This window comes from Cygnus olor, chromosome 2 (assembly GCF_009769625.2).
Source record: "Cygnus olor isolate bCygOlo1 chromosome 2, bCygOlo1.pri.v2, whole genome shotgun sequence".
NCBI lineage: Eukaryota > Metazoa > Chordata > Aves > Anseriformes > Anatidae > Cygnus > Cygnus olor.
This window is the reverse complement of record NC_049170.1, coordinates 67,017,422-67,037,113: the sequence shown is the minus strand read 5'-3', so window position 1 is coordinate 67,037,113 and position 19,692 is coordinate 67,017,422. Positions and strand designations below refer to the sequence as shown.

The 19,692-nt window shown below is 37.4% G+C and overlaps 1 protein-coding gene across 5 annotated transcripts; it reads right to left on the bottom strand.

Moving 5' to 3' along the window:
* Positions 1 to 4,085: 4,085 nt before the first annotated feature.
* Positions 4,086 to 19,650, bottom strand: TRIP13 (thyroid hormone receptor interactor 13). 5 transcript variants are annotated; one of them, XM_040549892.1, is made up of 14 exons: positions 19,503 to 19,650; positions 19,145 to 19,247; positions 17,238 to 17,403; positions 16,326 to 16,455; positions 14,450 to 14,505; positions 11,645 to 11,735; positions 9,909 to 9,981; positions 8,995 to 9,058; positions 8,639 to 8,725; positions 7,749 to 7,855; positions 6,470 to 6,623; positions 6,172 to 6,284; positions 4,896 to 4,965; positions 4,086 to 4,354 (listed from the first exon to the last, which is right to left on the bottom strand). In XM_040549892.1, the coding sequence occupies exons 2-14, from the start codon at positions 19,234 to 19,236 to the stop codon at positions 4,259 to 4,261; spliced, it is 1,299 nt and encodes a 432-aa protein (XP_040405826.1). In that variant the 5' UTR covers positions 19,237 to 19,247; positions 19,503 to 19,650; the 3' UTR covers positions 4,086 to 4,258. The 5 variants fall into 5 exon arrangements, with proteins under 5 accessions (XP_040405826.1, XP_040405828.1, XP_040405827.1 ...); XM_040549894.1 differs by having other exon boundaries at positions 19,193 to 19,247; positions 19,503 to 19,645; XM_040549893.1 differs by having other exon boundaries at positions 19,361 to 19,508.
* Positions 19,651 to 19,692: the final 42 nt, after the last annotated feature.

The window sequence follows — 19,692 nt, the reverse complement described above, 5'->3', positions numbered from 1 at the left end:
GTGCCACAAAGCAGCTTGTCCAGCACCAGTGTACCAGTAGGGTTCCCAGTGGCACCAAGTCGGGTGCTCAGGCAGTGTTGCAAAGACCTGCTGTTCCAGTGGGGCATGATGTAGCAACATTCCTCGGAGTCTTCTGTGCTGTTGAACGCACAGCTGTATGCAGACTCCAATGGCAGGCAAGTTGCGCCCTGGAGCTTATCCCTGGTTCCTTGCAGAGGGCAGAGCACTGCTGTACAGGTGAGAGGAGCGACACACCTTTTTCTTCCCTTCCCCAGCAGCCTCTTGAGCAGGCAGGTGGGCGCACATGTGCTGTACAGGTCCTAGCACTGAAGAGCCTCGGTGCCTCACTTTAGGAGCCTAGAGTTGCTTGACTGTTTCCATCAGGGAGTGCTAGCTATGGCTGGACAATGGCTACTGCTCTTCCGTGGCACTGGCTCAGCCATTCTTGCACGGAGCGTCTGGCTGAGCCCATGCTGGTGGCAGCCCTCTGGCAGGCTCGCTTGGGCTTGCACTGTGATGCCAGGGCAAAAGACAAAGCAGAGACAAAGACAGAGCAGCATGCCCTCAGACACATCAGCCCTCCCAGTTGCCGTAAGTTGTCTGCATTCGCTTAGCCTTAAATGCCATAGCTTTCCCAGCACTGGTGTCTCAGTTGGGCTCAGGGACAATTGAACACAAAAGTGTGCAAGAAGCATTTGCCACACTGCTCTTAGGTCTCTTTTTGTGCCTCTTAGGTTTGCCCTGTGTGGAGTTGGGATTTGGCCTCAATGACCCATGTGAGTCCCTTTCAACTCAGGATAGGCTCTGATTCTAAACATGAGATGAGCTGTCATGACAAGGAACAAAAAAGATACATGGTTTCCTCCGATAGATCAGCGGAGCCAAATTTGAATTGCTTTGTGAGCAGATAGGTCAAACCTTTAGTGTGTTTAGTTAGGTAGAAGGAAGTTTAAAAACCTTTATATCCCTGATGCTACCTTACTTAATAATTAGTCAGCTTTATCTGGAAGAAAATGAGATACAAGTCTCTAAAGTTAGGACAAGATGACTCACGTTGAGGAAGAAGATCAGGTGAGGAACTCATGGTATCCTTGGATGACTAATGACTTGAATGACTAAGCTCAGCATGCATACCTAAAATGAAACGAGATAAGAAAGAACCAAATAACCTGAACATGGGCAAGGACTGGGTTCAAGCAGCAAACATAGTGAAGAAGACTACTAATGAACACCAGAAGACCCCAAAAGCCCACCAGTAGAAACAATTGTGCATGCATCAGGGACATTTACACATTTTGAGGTCTGGGGAAGGGTATGATTGTTAATTATTTCTTGGAAATCAAATGCATATATATATATTCTGATTACATATAACCCGTCTAGTTGAGCAACTCAGCGCGCACACTAAGTGGCATGATCCCCTGTGTGCCCAGTGCTGGAATGAAAGAATGTCTGCTTTCTAAAACTCCAAATTGAGTCTTAAAGAATTTCTTCAACCAGCTTTTATGGTAACAGTTAGACACCAGACGAGGTTTACCAGGGAGTTCTGCCTTGTACTGTCTCCCCTCCAAGTGCCTACCATCAGTGTGTTCTGCAGTGATTTTTGCCATGTCCTCTGAAGGTCTGCTCCATGGCCTTCCAAGTGCCTCTCAGTGTGCCTAAGAGGTATTGTAAGAGCCATCTGAGGCATACTGGGATGTCCACCTAACTTGCTGTGCTCTCCAGTTGCCTAGGAGTGCTTTTGAATGTACACTAGGGGCCTCCGAGTATGTTCCTAAGCTCCACCATGCTCTGCATAAGGCACTCAGCTCCTCTGAGCACATTTCTTTGCAGCTCTGTGGCCAGGCACTCAGCAGCACTGAAAACAGGACTGGGCCATTTAAGTGCAACACAAGACATACGTAGGCTCTGTGAGCAGAGCAGAAGGTACTGGGACGCATTAGCTTTGCATGGAACATCACTTGCCCCTGGTGTTCACAAAAAGGCAATTCTTAGTAGAGCACTGGAGCAAAAACAAATGGCACTGGACACTGTTGGTGCACTTTTGACAGTTCCCCAGCCCTCCCTCACCACACCTTAAAGCCAGACATAGTGGATGTCATAGGCAACCTTATTTTCATCATAAAAACTTAGAGTGACATAGATCTCAGGTTTTTCAAGACCTACCTCCCTGTGAATGAGATGCTTAAACTTCCATACCAAGTAACTTCTGCCATGTTGGGTAAACTTTTTCAACTTTGAATCAAGTTCTGCAACAACTTATTTTCATCAAAATTCTGTAATTACAGTGCTTCTGTAGGCATTTTTTGAAACATTCTATATCCCATTGAGACAGGGAACAAGATAAAGGATGTTGATTCTGTAGGTCTTAGCTACCATAATTGTATGTTAACCACTAGGACAGGATGACCCCAAAGATAAGGGATTAAAAGACTATATGCATAGATAATGGAACCAGCAAGAACTGGCTTGACTGCTGAAGTGTGTCAAAGACAGGAAAGGTCAGAAGCTTAGCAGCAAGGAAGACTTCTGGCCTTCAACAAAAAACCCCCAGAGTATGCTAGAGGACCACCCAAGGACTCCAGTATGCATGCGAATAGGGGTGAGAACCTATGTTAATGATCCTTCAGAGACCTGATGAATATGCAAGAGACTTACAGGAAATTTGTCCTACTAATATAAGCACACTGCTAGTAACCCTTGGTGTGTGTTAAGCATAACGATTCCCCTCTCCCACCCCCGGCACCCTAATAAAGAATACCTGCTTAATAACTTCGGTTATTGAGTTTTCACTGCGTCACCATAATATCCCTTTCTCTAAGGCTAAGTCTAAAGATGTAAGTTGTTACAATACATTAAAATTACCATTTTAAAGAGGATATTTTCACTGCAGCCAACTCTTGCTCATTTTGACTTTTGAGAGTTTCAGTCAGCATTTAGATGACTGCTTTAAAATTTAAGGATTCATGCTTGCCATGTAGTGTCTTTAAGAATTAGAAGCAATCTATATATATAGGATCATAGAATCATAATCATTAAGGTTGGGAAAGACCTCCAAGATCATCTGGTCCAGCCTTCCCCCTAGCACCAATGTCACCACTAAACTGATACCAAGTCAGAAGAACATATGAATCTTGAGGCAGTGAAAACAGCTCATGACCAAATCTTTCATCTCATGAAAGTATACTGTAACATTGACTTTAAAAGAAGTAAGGAAACATAGCATCATTAGAATATTTCTAATACTAATGGTTAGGAGGTGTGCATTAACTGCATAGCATCTACTTAAAGCTCACTATTTTATCTTTGTTTAAGGAAAATTCAACTGCTAATCTGGAAACTCCCTTCCATTTCATTCTTTCAACTGGCTGAAGATGAAATGCTTGTAAAAGAAAATGAAGAATTGTCAGTTTTGTAATCAGTATTATATAGGATATGTAATTACTACATAAAAGTTGTCTCTGGTCCTTTAGAGACTGGATACATGTTTTTTGTTTTTCTTTTTTTCCACTACAAAATATTTACCACCCCACAGACAATTTGTAACTTTGATGTCATATCTACATTAAAAAAAACAAACCAAGCAAACAAAAAAGAACCTTCATTCATTTTGAAGAAACTTTGTTGCACATTTTAGTTGCCTTTCAGCGAGTGATGGTCTATTCGCAGCAACACAAAAAAGCAGTATTGTAAAAATCCAGTTAAATGATCTCTTGAGCTTAAACTTTTGAAGCTGGTGTAAATAATATAAATTAAAAATAAACTTGATATATTAAGTTTCAGGGTAAAAACATGTCAGTATAAAAGGGCTGGGCTATCAAGTGAGCACTTCAGGTCTTTTCTAGTTTCATTATTATTTCAGTAGTAATTATCGGTGCATTAGTGCACACATCAAAGACTGAATTTCTATTGCTTTTAAAATTTGAAAGAAACTGGAAATAAAAGAACTGATGCATGCACAGAAAGTTAAGAAATGAGGAACGGAAGTCTGCTCACTTTTAATAACCGCAAGTAATGTAAAAACTCTTCCTGAAAGTCAGCTTCCAATTGTCTCACTGCATTTGAAATAAAGCTTTTGCAAAGTGTGCTGTAAAAATTGTTTATTAATGAATGTTTTGAAAAAACTAGATTAGGCATTCCAGGTTTTTTAAGGTGTTGACAATCTGTTTTACATATGCGTAACAACTGCACAGTTTCTTTGCAAGAAGTATATACTTTTCATAGGTAATAATGCAGAAAAGTATAAAACACTAAACTATCACACAGAGTCTGCAAGTTTCCTTCTTTCTTCGAATTGCTTGTCTACTACAAGTGAAAGAGCCTGAAGAAATGTTTTCATTGTAACACTGGGAGACTGGAGAACAAAAAAAAAAAAAAAAACATTCTGTTAGACCCACCACAGCAATAGGCATGCATAAAAATTTACATACAAAGCACAGTATTTGAAAGGGAACTATTTGACTTCCATGTTACAAAATGCTCAAAATTCTAAAAATAAAAAACTGAAGTTTTATTTTAAACCAGCTAGCATTCTACAGTCAAAGTCAAGCTATGCAAAGTCCTGAGTCAATCAATATTACTGTGGATTTACTTCAAATGTTTGAACAAATATGCATTATTTATGAAGTGACAGGGTTTTATTTCAGCAACAAAGCCTCAGAGAAGAAATATTAGTGTTCTATCACAACATATCAGTTGTGAAATCAGTCTTCTTTGATCTCCTTTTAAATTATGGGCTGCACAGACTTTCATTCTAGAACTTGGTAGAAAGAGTGTCCTTTAGATTAGCAAAATGTTTTAGGACCAATCTTTTACTTCAGGCTAGCGTCCAAATGTCTTCCCACCTGTCTCCAAATCAAACCCAAAACAAGATATACAGAGTAGAATAGACTTACTTGAATATAAAGTGCATGTGCTAGGAAAGGAAGCTTTCTCAGGACCCGGCCACTAAGACCTTCACTTCTTCTATAATAAAACAGACACAAGCACTGCTTAAATGCTACATATCTACTCTTAAAAGATGAAATTTCCTTTATTTGTGCTTGCCCCATAAGTTCCTCTAAATAAACTCAAATCAAAATACCTAGTATTAAGGAGCTCAATTGCAGCTTTTTTAGCAGAAGCTGGACGTGAACAGACAAATGTGTGGGAGGCCACATGGTACAAAGAAGCAAACAAGGATAGAGAAATATCCGTTATTTGCCTGCCTAAAGCTTACATCATGCTTTTCCCATCACTGTGATGTATCTCATGAATTTGGAGGGGAATGTCTACACTGAAAGCGTATAGTATAGATATAACCTTCCATACACACTTGGAAGGACTTGGTAAATTTATTTTGAAGGCTGGACCTCACTGCTAACGCAGTCCATTGATTCCCACCATTTACATACACATTCTACTTCACCTACTTGATATATGTCTCAGTCTCCTCCTAGCACCCCTCTGTGTATGTAGAACCCAATTTAAGTAGAAATTACACATACTTCAGGAATGGAAAGGGGAAGAACAACAACAATAAAACACTTTTTTGACTTGAATGCTATTTTACTTTGTTCATAGAGACCAGCACTTTGGAAAAAAATATTGCTTGATATTGTGAATATAGTTTTATTGTTTCAAGAATTGCTATGCTGTAGAGAAAACATTTGCTTTACTAGCATACTCAGATAACTGTAACACTCTCCACTTACACTTCATTCCCTTTTTTTTTCTGACCACTTAAATCTTGCTACCTAGTAGCAAGGTATTACCTTGCAAGGTGTTCAGAGACACTTTCTTGGCAGGAAATAAGGCCAAGGCTATTTCCAATAAACTGCATTACAATTCACAATATCCACCGAAACCTCAGGCATCTCATTAATTCAGGCAGCAATTTAAAGAACTTTAAAGGGCAGAGCAGAAACCAGAAACAGCACTAAGTCAAGCCAGGTTTGATGCCAAAAAAATGTTTGCCAATCCTGATTGCTTCCACTTACTGTCTGCTGGAAGTTATTTTTTTTGTTTGTTTGTTTGTTTGTTTTACTAACCCCAACAATATTAAAAAAATAAACAAAAAAAAACACAACTGAGACATTTCAGAAATCTAGCTATTATCTAATTCAATTATTTTGAGACATAATTTCACAACTCCTTTATATATATATCAAGTAGAATTTAAAAAAATATTACCTTGAGATTTCTTTTAGTACAAGGCTTAACCTCGACACATTATTTTCTACGAAGCCAATCATCTCTAACTCTCTGAGCGTCAAGAGCTGCTGTCTAGGGTATATTATTTGACACTAGAAAAAAAAAATTACACACTGTTGTATGAAGCCTTAAAAATACATTCATAATTAAATTCTACAGTAAGAGTGGAAATACAGAGAAGGAATCATTTTTTGTGCTTTTGTTATTTAGGAAGGTTGATGAAAATATTAACTTTATTAAAATATGATGTTTTACAGTTCTGCTTTCAAAATATTACCTTCATCAGCTCTTCCAAGCAAGAAAGATATATTCTGAATATTGCTGCAGTGGATGGAGGGCCAATATATTGCTTTATGTCAGCCCTGTCTACAAAGGCCATGTCAATTTTCTCCGTAATATTTGAAGTAGTCAGGATAACTACATTGGGATACCTTCAAGATAAAAGCAGATTTTTAGGTCACATGCTCAAGAATTATCTCCTCTTGGCACTGGCAAATTGATGCCATCCTTCTTACAACTCAAGCCATCTCGTGCAATAAGCAGTCTTATCACTTTTGTCAGCTAGCAATTACATTAAATGATACAATAGTCAGTTATCAAGTCATTAACATCAATCAAGTCAGTTATCAAGTATTAACAATCAAGTCAGTTATCACCAATCTATTTCAATGCATTGTCTCTTTCTTTCAGCTATTTCTCAAGCACCCATAGTTTTTAACCTTATTTTAGAAGTGATATAACTATTAGTGATAGAACTATTTATTATTAAAAGTCTACCAGTATAGTTTCTGCCATGAATAGGTTTACAAAACAAAGGCTTGTAAATTTGAATCTTTTATCTATATGTTCTCAATTTCAATTCAGTAGAAAGTATTTAGTTTAACTGCTAATGTGATACATTCTACTGTGTATGACATTAGAATGAGCTTCAACTGAGGTACCAACTCACTCTAACAAATACTGAAACAAAAATTTTAATCACAGCTATATTTAGATGAAGCCTGTGAACTGTATGGCTGAATAAGCCACTTGCTTTTAATTAGCAGCAAGACAGGGCCAAAAATACCAGGGCACCTTTCTTTCTCCAAACAGAGCCAAATATGCCCAAGAAGTGAGGGAAGTGGCAAGAAAAAAACAAGAGATGTGCTGCACTAAATCCAGCACGTGAAGTGGACCAAGTACCATTAGTGATTGATTCTAAGCCAAATGTTGTACACATCTGCTTGAGACTAACATCTAGGAGCTGTTACTGATGAATGCATTCTTCATTGATCTTATTCTTATCCCTCCGAAGCAGTTACTATGACCATCTGTGCTATATCTCTCCCCAGCTTTAATGGAATTATATTATCTGTAGATTATCAAATCCACATTTGTTCACCTATTCACATGCAAAATATTCTACTGGATTACTCTAATTACTTTTCATAATTAGCACCATTAATCAATAATAGTTCATTAACCAATTAGGATGAGTATTCTAACTGGGAATTAAGATTTAGCAGGAATCATGAAGTTGCCAGTTACCTTTCACTGTTGTAATAACGTAAGTTTACCTTTTAATCTGATCTATTTGTGTCAGTACAGCATTCACCACACGAATAGCATCTGAAGGCTCTGTGCCTGCCTTGAAGGCACTGCGAGCTGCTGTGAGGCTTTCCACCTACAAATCCAAAACAAACAAAAAAACCACCCACACAAAACATTGCATATCTGGAATGCTGGCAAATAATACAATACATCTCCAGGTTCTTGAGAATAGTATCTGAAATTTCGCCTTCAAAATCTTTTGTTAAGTACGAATTTAGGGAGAGAGAGAAAAGAATGTCAAGGAAGCAAAATGTAATAAGTGAAATCCCTGTTCAGACAGCAAGGTCTGTTTTCAGTAAATTAAGTAAATGAAAAATTACTGTTTTCAGTAATTTAATTTCTGGGAAATAAAAAGAACAAAACAAATAAATCAAATTTAAAACAAGCTTCCCCATAGGAACTCCAATATAAGAAAGCTAATAAAGTACTTATGTATTAACTTGCTTATGTGTACAAGACCGTGCAGAGAAATGAGACAATTAACTGAAATCAAATTAATTCTTTTTAGAACTTTACAACTCTAGTAAGAGCACTGTTAATACAAATCCAGGCTATTTAGAAGCTTAAAACAATATTCAATTTATAAAGACACAGCAGCAAGGTAAATGGCACCAAAAAAGGTTTTGCTTAATTTTCAACTGGAATTTGTCTGTTAAATCACATTGTGTCCTTCCCAAATCTCTCAAATCTGCCAGTTGAGATTAAAATTTACTCCTCTGCGCAAAATTATGTAACTTACTAAAAAGAAAAAAAGGCTAAATATGATTTTATTACACTTTGAGTATTATCACACTTTCCTACCCATAATTTACTTTCTGCTAAGTTTTAATGTACATCAATACTATTAGAATCATACCTCATCGATCAGTACAAATACAAGAGCATCTTTATCATCAATTAACTCTTGAATCTTCTGGAACATCTTGGTTACGAGCTTGCCGCTCTAGAAAGAGAGCATATACGTATGTTTAACTAATCCCATACCGTATCACTTTCCAAGTCTTTCCAAGTTTAAGAATGGAAAACTCTGTAGGCTTTTTATTGTTCTTTTAACTAAGACACTACCATAGCTTCTATTTAAGTGTTTTCAAACACATTAAGTATCCTGAATAACTTCTGGTGCAAAAACTTATTTTATGAACCAAACTGAACAGATTACAGCGTAGTTTATAATAAAACAGAGTCTACTTAATAAGCTACATCAATACCTACCTCAGAAAACCATTTAGAGAAAAGGCTATGGCTGTTTATCTCAATTAACTGTCCATACTTATACCTAAATTAGGAAGGGAAAAAGAAGCATCAATTCTGTTGCATTGTAAATAAAAGTCAGTGATATCAGTAACTCCCGTAAGTCTCACTCTCTCCACTTCAAGCCTGGAATTTTATGAATTAGTACTTTAAATTACTTAGTTCTAAAAACATAACACCCGTTTTGTTTTTAATTATAACTTCCAGAAACATGTCGCACTAGAATTTTTCACATTAAATTGCTATCAGGATTCCTTCATTAGAACAGTTTTGGTTGCTATTTCCACATAGTTTAGGAAACTGCTTCCATGTTAATGGCATCATTCTTGTAAGATTTTGTTTAGTATAGCAAGTAAGAACATGTATAAAAGCATGAAGCTTATTTACCATGTGAAGCTTTTTTATTTAGCTATTCGTTGCAAAGAAGTTTACGGTTAACTCCTGTACTTGTCTGATATATAGATTGACCTCTGCTGACTGTGGCATTCAGACAATTCAAGTATGAAACAAACTGGCACCAAAATCACTACCTACTAAAAACAAGTTTTATTAATCATGAAGATTCAAATAGCAGGCATAATAACCTGTGATCCTTTATTCTTCACAAATGTACAATACGAGCACAAAGAAATGACAATACTGCCACTTGAATTTGGTTTTTGTAACTTGGCTCAAATAATTAGACATTTTAAAAGGATTTATAACACCATAGCTAGTCTCTTTTTTATATCAGATTAATTTTACTGCCAGGCTAGAGCTACGAACCTTAGCGCTTGGCAGCAGTTACTTGAAATCAAGTATTAAACATCTTTGGGCTATTAAAAAAGAACATTTAAAAACAATAAATTAAAGTGAAGAAATTCCAAAAAGATCACCTGTACGACAATCGTATTGTCAGCTTCTGAGCCAATGCTTTACAGAGAGAGGTTTTACCAGTTCCAGGAGGGCCTGAATTCAAATCAAATTCATACAATATATTACACAAAATCTGCAACAGATAGTTAATGACACCTAACATCTTTTTAATTACTGTATTTCATTACAACACTAATTGTAGAATTACAGCAGACAGGATTGGGAACATCAGGGTCTTTTGAGAAGTTTGCTTACTCACTACTATTTTAGAGCTGTGCTCTGTTGTCAGCTTTTAATTTTTACGTTGTAAATTATGATTATGTATAACATATGTATAACATGCTATGTATATGACATGTATAACAGCTTGTACACAGACACCATAGAATTAAAATAACCAAATTCTACAAGAGAAAAGTGTTTCACCCTAGCAAGGCTTATGCTTATTATCATTCTCAAAAAATTTGTGCTTTGCTTAAACTTTTACCTTCCTATAACATACCCTTCTAACATGCAAAACCAGAAATCCATTATGCCCAGTTTGATCAGCTGTTCACTTTACCAGAATCTACACACTGGGGTAGCCCAGAGCATCTTAGGAAGTGTGCTACAGGACAAACCTTTTGGATATAGCTTGAGGCCCTATAAAAGAGCCACACAGATTTTCTCCAAACAGGCAAACATATTTAACCAGAACATGAATGTATGGAGATTGATTTGTGAATGCTGAACAAATGGATGACAGCAACCAGCTGACAGTACTTCCATTCAAAGTCAGTACCACCATTATATCATAAATGTTGTATTTTGCACTACAAGAGTTTTAGATTTCCCAGTATTAACTTCATTGTGATCACAATAAAGAGCTCAATACCAAAATTAAATATATCTATTATAGATATATTGTCAACAGTCTAAAATAAATAGCTTTCCAAACAAAGACATCCTGCAGCTTCTAAACTGATAAATAACCAAGGAAGAAAATCTTGATTTTAAATAGTTCATTGAACTAGATGCATTAAATATTATAACTTAAGTGGAATCATAACAAATACACTCATAAACAAATACACTCATAACAAACACTTCCACTATGACCTTTAGTTTTTTGAATACCATTCTGGATGACAAAATTGCAATTAATCAATAACATGCTGCAATTTGCAACAATATGAATTCATTTGATGTCCATCTCATTTATGGTATAACTTCCACGGTAAAATAGGAGTGATTGAACACTACAACTTAAATGAAATAGTGCTAACGAAATAAGTGAGGGTACTGCCTTTACACTGGACAACAGAATATACTGTTAGTAATAGCACACTTGGATCGATTTTGCAGTTTCCTCAAAAGTATTCGTAAGAAAGCCATAATTAATGAATTTTAATATTGCGGAAGAACTGTAACTAAACTGGTTCCTAATGTGCTCAGTAGCTACAACATTTTTCGCACTTTATACAAAAGCAGTAATATCACTTAAAAATGAAAATTAAAAACATGAACTATAAAATTTATAACATATCAACAATAAAGTTCCTGCAAAACCTAGTAAATGTGAATACTGATTTGATTATGACATTACTTTTCATCTAAATTTGTACTGCATTATAATGCTTCCAAAAGCACAGCTGCTATAACACAAGAACATGTATATAATTTTGCTAAACATAAGAAGCGCTATACAAGTTCTTCAAAAGGAAAGTATAAACAGATGGCCAATGAATCAACTTGTTTTAAGACAGATAATTCTTACCATGCAGCAGAACAACTCTGTTCCATGATATCAGGTTGCTGTCAACATTTCTGTCAGAAAACAGTAATGTTGTTGTCACATAATCAAGTAACTAATTGAAGACCGGGGTTGGGGGGGGGGGGAAAAAGACACAAATTAGAGATGTATCAGCAAATACAATTACAAATGGACAGTCTCCTAGTTATCTCTATCATGTACTCAAACAAAAACAAAACAAAAACAACAACAACAAAAATCATTGGGTTTAAGTCTCTCAGACCAAGTCCCAGTTTCCTTCTGCGAAGGTTCGAAATTCATTTCCTCCCTGCCCTCAGGAAAAAGAATAGCATTTACTGAGCACAAATAGAGTCTAGACCTTTTACATGAATAAATTAAATGCTTTTATGGAAGTTAAATTATTTTCATTGTCTACTCTCCCACTTCTAGTGTGTGCTTAATTCACGAGCTGCCCAAGCACAGAGGGTCAGAGAATCAGACTCTGGTTTCTGTTTAACTTTTATTACAAGTAACACATCTGTTTAGTCTGCTGTAGTCTACCCATCAAACAAAGCATTTACTGTCACATTTAGTTACTTTCTACTTAAGCATTTGTATCAGCTGCTGTAAGTAATGTGTAGATTGGTTTGTAGGTTCTAAAAAAGCAAAGTTGCATGTACCTTCCTTGAATGCTTATTTCTAAATACAAAATTACTTCATTATCTAGAGTAAGCCAGTAGAGAACTCTTTCCATGAAATGAATATGAACCTGAGGTGTGAATGTATACTGATTATTACCTCTAACACCTGATATCATTTTATTTTCTATTATCATTACCTGTATTGTGCTCCATTTAACATAAATAAGACAATAAATAGTATTCCTGAAATAACCCATACCACAGAATGGAGCAATTAAGGAGCAGAAACAAAACAAAACAACACAACAAAAAACACCCTGAACTTCACTCAGCATATTTGCCAATAGCATCACTCTGTCAACGTAATATTTTAAAACTTAACAGGAACCATTTCAGAGTCTGCAAAGTCCAACCATAACCAGCCAGTTCCATAGTTTAAGTGACCATTCATCACAGCAACTTTTACAGAAGTTAACTAGTTCCAGTTTTAGTCATTAAAAGCTAGCACTTCCCTTTCTACCAACATACACTTACAGTCAGTGTTCTACTCACAGGTATTTATTACATCAATAAGTCTATGTAGTCTTGTCATTTCACAGATGATTTGGAAAGCAGTTCCATACATCAGACAAACGCTGATATGTTAATTGATGTTTACCTTACAAATGAACAAGTACTAGAATGTTTTGCTTTGTTACAGAGTTTATGATTATAAACCTTTAAGTGAAAATACTGTATCTATCGTGTTATAAACAAGCTAGTAAATTAGTTACGTGTGTCCAAAAACTTGACATAGAAGCATTTTTTTCTTTTAAATAGGCATAATAAACAACTTACGAAATGCTGTCATAAGAGCAACTGAATCACTTGTGACTTTTATTCACGTCACAATTATTTAATTTCAGGTTACAGTTCTACAAACTCTTGGAGTTACCATCACAACCTCTAATGAAAGCACAGAATCTTCAAGCTAGAAAATGAACCCATGGAACAGTTTTGTTTCTTCTGGATCCCTTACCAGCACTCGAATGGGAGTGCACTCGCTCTAGTCAAATCATTCAATGTGCATCTGTATGAACAGTAACGTTGCAGATCTACATTACCACTAAACCAATCGTCTCGCTGCTGCCAGAAGAACACAGACCAACTCCCATTTTCCTCCACCTAGCTGCACCTACTAGTTTTGTTGCATGACCATTGGCTGAAGTCACACTGAACCAATTCCTAGGACAATACCAGGTGGCAATCAGCCCATCACACAATAAGTTGGACGTTTTGTGATTGCGTTTCCTCAATTAGTTAACTGCAAGGGTAACAAGAATGCCAGTAGAAGGGAAGCACTGAGAATACAGCTGAGAGAAACACTGTTCTCTTTTAGTGACAGCAAGCCACCAAATTTCCTTATCATTAAAAAACTCACACCTATTACACAACAGATCTCTTAGGACCTTCACAAAACAGAACTGATTTCAAAGAACGCTGCATACATTTTTCTAGGCCTCTTTGGAGTTAATTTTTCCACCCATTTTCTTCTCCCCTTCTAGGAAAGCATATGATTAATCAGCCTTTTAAAAAGGTGCAGTGTTATAATCAAGTGAATTTCTACTCCATTGCAGAGAACATCAATTACTTTCTTCAAGGCAGGCTGCTGAACATGTCTAAAGCAAAAGTGAAATTATTCTAAGAATTTGTAAGTAGCTACCAAAACAACACCTCCAGAGGTTAAACTTCTGATTTTACCTGTTTTGTTTTGTTTTAAATAAGCTAACATATCTGAAGAAATTAATTCTAATTTGTGGAATGGCCTTCACTGAAGCTTTTAACATGGAAACTGAGATTTTTTTTTTGCAAAGCAGACTTCACAGTCATACCTACTCATACACCTCTTGAGATACAATGTTTAGTCTCAAAACATCAGCTCCATCTTCCTTTGTTAAGCATACATCAGAAAAGCATGGAAGTACCAACAATTACACAGAAATTTTGACAACAATGTAAAGCTTTGCAAAATGGCTAACACTATACTACCCTTCATAAAGTAGAATTGTAAAAAGCAGACATAAGAATTCTTTCTCAAGTTTGTTATTTCCAAATAACTTTTCCAAAGGATGCAGCAACTTCAAACAGGCTACACTTCAACTCTTACTTCTCCTCAAGCAATTTTAATTGTTATTAATTTTCAACTTACGTGTGATTTTACTTCAGTGTCATATATAAGACTTTCCCAAAGGCCATGGAATTCAGCTGTGGAAGCAATACATAACACACCTGTTTAAAGTAAATCAATCCGAGAACTTGTAATCTATCATTGCAGTGCAAAGCAGTTTTCAAATTATTCTCAACTAAAATTAAGGATCAAGAACAGAGCTATGAGAACAATGAAAGTATATGGAAAAAAATACATGTATGATTTTTCTCAAAAAGCAAACTCTACTTTTTAACAGACAAATTGAGTAGTTTTACAGCTTGTAGTTCCTTGAATAATTGTGAGCAGAAATTAATCTTCTTCAACCTTCTATCAGTTTTCTATAAAACATTAACAAGAAAGAAAAAAAATCAGTATTTAATTTTGTCTATTCAAATATTTTTTCCATCCTGAACTGGAGAGGTAGCTGGCTATATTTTCCAAAGGTAAAGAGCTGCAAAAAGTTGGGCTGGGAGAAGGTTCTACTTCCAAAGTTATGCTCAACTATTTATTTATTTATTTTACATGAGCATGTAAAGGAAGAAAATAAAGAAGCATGTAGTTGAATAATGTATAAAAAATTAAAGTCGTGATTTTGGGGTATCAATCATTTCTAGCAGTTAGCTTCTACCTTACAGCAGAAGAAAGCAAAAAAAGACCGTGATGAATTATAAACCACAATAATATGAGAATTATGTCAAAGTACCAGACAGAATTCTTCCCAAAGAGAAATGTTCTGAATACTTTGGCTATCCGCAACATAAAAGGAGCAAGAAATGTCACAGAATCACTCCTCAAACTCAAGCTCACAGTTGTACTTCTCTTTCCAGACACAGAAGGCAACTTCCCCAAGCATTAGGCAGCACTAAAAGGCAGGCCACGCTTTGTTGCAGAGGAAGGCCTTATTCTTCTTTCCAGAAAACACTTTGAGGACTCTAGATCTCTTCAGCTTGTCTGTTCCTATCTAGGGGAAAAGCATACTTCATACACGTGAAGTAAGCTTCACATTTCTCTCTCTAGAAAAATTACTTTCTTTAGGGACAGAGAAAAGTAATCTGCAAGTTTACTGAAAACAAGATATAGTCGCTGACAATAGCATCAACAGTATTAGGATGACTACATATCTAAACAAAAACTTGCTGTGATTTTCATTGCAATAGGTTGATAGTATGTAACTTTATGAACAGTTGTATTAAGTTCTCAAAAGAAATTCAGGATAGTATTATTTGTTTAAAAGCTCAGGTTTTTTCCCCAGACTACTTGGTTTTCAATACAGGCGTCTAGAAAGCACACTAAAATTACTTCAAACATCAATTTTCACAGGAAAAAAAAAAAAAAAAGAAAAGCAACAGATGAAAGAATCAGACACCTACAAAGAATTGAGTTCAAAGTCACTTCCATTCCTGTGCCTGTTCTGTTGTGTTTCCGGTAAGGCTTTTGTACAGACACTGAAGTCTGAAAATTTAAGAGCATCACTGTCTTGGAGGCTGGAAGCCTGTAGTGGGCTCTGGAAAGCCAATATTTAAAGTTATGAGTTTCTTGCAGGTATACAAATAAAAGTTTGGAATGCTGCCTGTAGGGTTAAAGATTTGCATGCTTGTGATTTTGACTATATGTTTTCAGGATTTATTTCACAAGATCAGTGACTTCCAACCACAAATATTGCAGAATTGACATTTTGTGGAACCACCTGTAGCTCAGTCAAAACCATAAAAAAGAAAGGCCATATATATTGGCTCCACCCACAAAGGAAAAAGTTATTACAGTTGACACACATAATACCTTTAAATGGTAGCCCTATAAACACTTTTAGCCTTTCCAAGATTTTCTTTCACTATAATTTCTCTGGACCTTCCAGAATTATCAGATGGGTGGGTACCTGCAGGTAGCACCCAGTGGTTAGCTGCAACGATATCCTCATTATCTTCTTCCAGGTTTTCAGAGCTTGGCCCTTCTTCATTGAGATGAAAAATGTGAATGGAAAGACTGCTTTTGCTCAAGTCAATAGGCTAGAATAGATATAAAAAGACTTTTAATAAATCATATTACTGTGTTTAGCTGCGTTCATACTGTGTTCAACATAAGGACATGGACTTGTTCGAGAAAGTCCAGGGGATGATGAGGGCTGGAGCACCTCTGCTATGAAGACAGGCTGAAGATGTTGGGTTTGTTCAGCCTGGAGAAGAGAAGGCTCCAGGGAGACCTTATAATGGCCTTCCAGTACCTAAGAGTGTCTTATAGGAAAGCTGGAGAGGGATTCTTTATCAGGGGGTGTAGTGTTAGGACAAGGAGTAACAGCTTTAAACTAAGAAGAAATTCTTTACTCAGAGGGTGGTGAGGCACTGAAACAGGTTGCCCAGAGAAGCTGTGGATATTTCATCCTGGGAAGTATTAAAGGTCAGGCTGGATAGGTCTTTGAGAAGCCTGGTCTAGAAGAAGGTGTCCCTGCCCATGGCAGGAGGGTTGGAACCAGATGGTCGTTAAGGGCCGCTTCTGACCCAAACCATTCTATGATTCCACGATTCTATGATATTTCTCACTTCAAAGTGAATTAGAACATAAAGTTACAGTACTCAGCTGGCATTCAGCTTTGAAGCCTATTGTTTCTTCCTAATATGGGGTGTAAGCCCAAAAACATAGCTACTTTTTCCCATTTATACCTGTTGGTCTAGTAAAAGATACTCTTCCTACAGACCTTGCTTATGGAATATGACCTTGCTTAGACTATCACAAGTCTACCTACTATTTCACATACCTATTAACAAGGCTGTACATTCTTGATTGTAAATACCTGTCTTTCTTTTAGTTGCAGCTCTGTATCCACAATTGACACAGACTGCACATTGCTGTTAAGGAAACCATCATCAAACTCTGTCCACTTGTAATCACCGAACACGATGTTATGTCTGTTCAACAGTTTTAGGACACTCATCCTGATATCTTCTTTCTTTGCCGTGCTAATAAGAAAGAAACAGCGTTATTTATGGCACTGACATTTATAAGGCAACTAATATCAGAATGCTTTATTTAATAAACTAAGCCTACACAGAAAACAGCCTCCATTTAAAAACAAACAAACAAACAAACACCCACCACTATAACAGAAACAAATTATCAAATTCAGTTTGTTTGCACAAGCAATGAGTTTGATACTTTTGCATTAAAAGGCACAGGCAAGGGAAGAGTACTTGATCTGCTTGCAATCATATCAAGGGACCTGGAATGACAAAACTAAAAGCTTTCAAGAACAGAAATCAGTTATGCTGACTGTGTATCATCAGGAATAATAGTGAAACTCATAGCCAAGCTACTAGACTGAGCTTAGTTAGCTTGGAAACTCAGTTATGCTTTCACTCCTAAGGACAACTGATACCTCTGGGTGCTATATAAGAACTCCAGTAAAACTAAGGGAAAAGGCATAGCATTTTAAGATTCCAGAAAGATGTTAACTTAAGTTTGCAACTTCAATGCAGTATCTTGTCTTTTCAAGCCTGATGATAGTGGATATTTTACACCTTGACCTTTACAAGACCTTCAACATACTCACCCATAGTATCTTGATAGCCAAATTAGTAAGATAAGGAGTGGATGAATGGATAACAAGGTGGTTGGACTGTCCTGCTCGGAACAATTAGTAGTCCAAGTGAAGCTGCAAGTAAGTATGTGAGGCAGGAAGGGGGTGAGGGAATTAGGACCAACACTGTTTTCACATCTTCGATAACACCCTGGACAACAGGATAGAGTGCAGCTGAAACAACTTTATGGGTGACACCAGAGCAGGAAGGACTATCAATATGCAAGAAATCAAGGCTGCCATTCAGATAGAGACTTCTGCAGGCTGATGTAATGGTTTGGCACGAACCTCTTGAAGTTCAACAAAAGTAAATGTGAAATTCTGCCTCCGTACCTATCACCCAGACAGCAGTACAGAACAGAGGCCAAGTAGATGAAAAGCAGCTTTGCGCAAAAAGACGTGTAGGCACTTGGGGGCAACAAGTTGGTAGTGAGCCAGTGGTATATACCTGCCACAAAGAAGGCCAACCTTATTTTAAAAGGTTGTGCTACCAAGAGTACAGACTAAATATTAAGGGAAGAGATCCCTTCCTTCTCATTGGCTGTCTGTGAGACCGCATCTAGATACAGTGTCTAGTTTTGGGCTCTACTTGTAAAAGAGATATATATACTGGAGCAAGTCCAAATGATGGCCACCAACACAACTGTAAGACTTGATCACACGATACACAGAGAAAAGCTGGGAGAAATGGGTTTGTTCAACCTCCAGCTCTCTCAGCTGTGGGGAAACTCCTGGTTGTGTAAAGAGAACACAAAGCAAGACTCTTGCAGGTGCACAGCACAATGACAAAAGGTAACAGACACAACCTGTGGCAAGCAAAGTTCTAATCAGACAAGAAAATGTTCTTCCCAACATGAGGGCGGTGGGTCAAACACTGGATCAGATGTCAAGAGAGACTGTGTAATCTCAAAACATAATTAACCAAGTCCCTGTATAATCTGATCTAATTGGCCGTGCCTTCAGCAGTAAGCTGGAAAGAGACAATTTCCAGAGATCCTTTCCAACATAGTTCATTCCATTTCAGTGTTTCCTTTACTGTTTTTATGTGCACATGCTTTTTCCACTACTATGATTCAAACTTAAAATTCACTATAGGTTGCGAGAGACTAAAGGGCAAGAGAGACCTGACTGAATTCTGATGAACTTCCACATGTATTTGAACGTTATCGCACATGTTTGGCGGCTCTTGTTTCAAATCTGCAGCAGTTTCGTCCATCCTTCTCACTCCTAAGCAACAAGAACAAGAAGCAGACTTTTAGCGACCATTATACGACCAGCGGCACCAACAGCCCTTCCTCGCACGGGAACACTGTGCCCCAACCATGTGTCCCCCAGCTCACCGCGGTGACCAGCACCTCCCTTCCGTCTTTCGGCAGATGCCAGCACCGGCCAGGGGACATAAGGCACGTCGCGAGCGCAGGCATGCGCGCGAACGGCCTCCTCCTCCCTTGGCTAGCGTTACAAGCGGGGAAAGGAAATCACCTCACGTCAGGCGGGGCCCCGAAAACGGTGTGCTGCAGGCAGGGAATACGAGTTCGCAAGAGGAGCAGGAGGACTAAGCAGCTTCTCTAGCCCCTCCGCGAGCAGACCGCTGTGAGGGCTGCACTTCTTCCACACAAAGAGCAGCGTACTCAAAAAAGAAGAAAACCCGACGCGCCAGGTCACCACTACC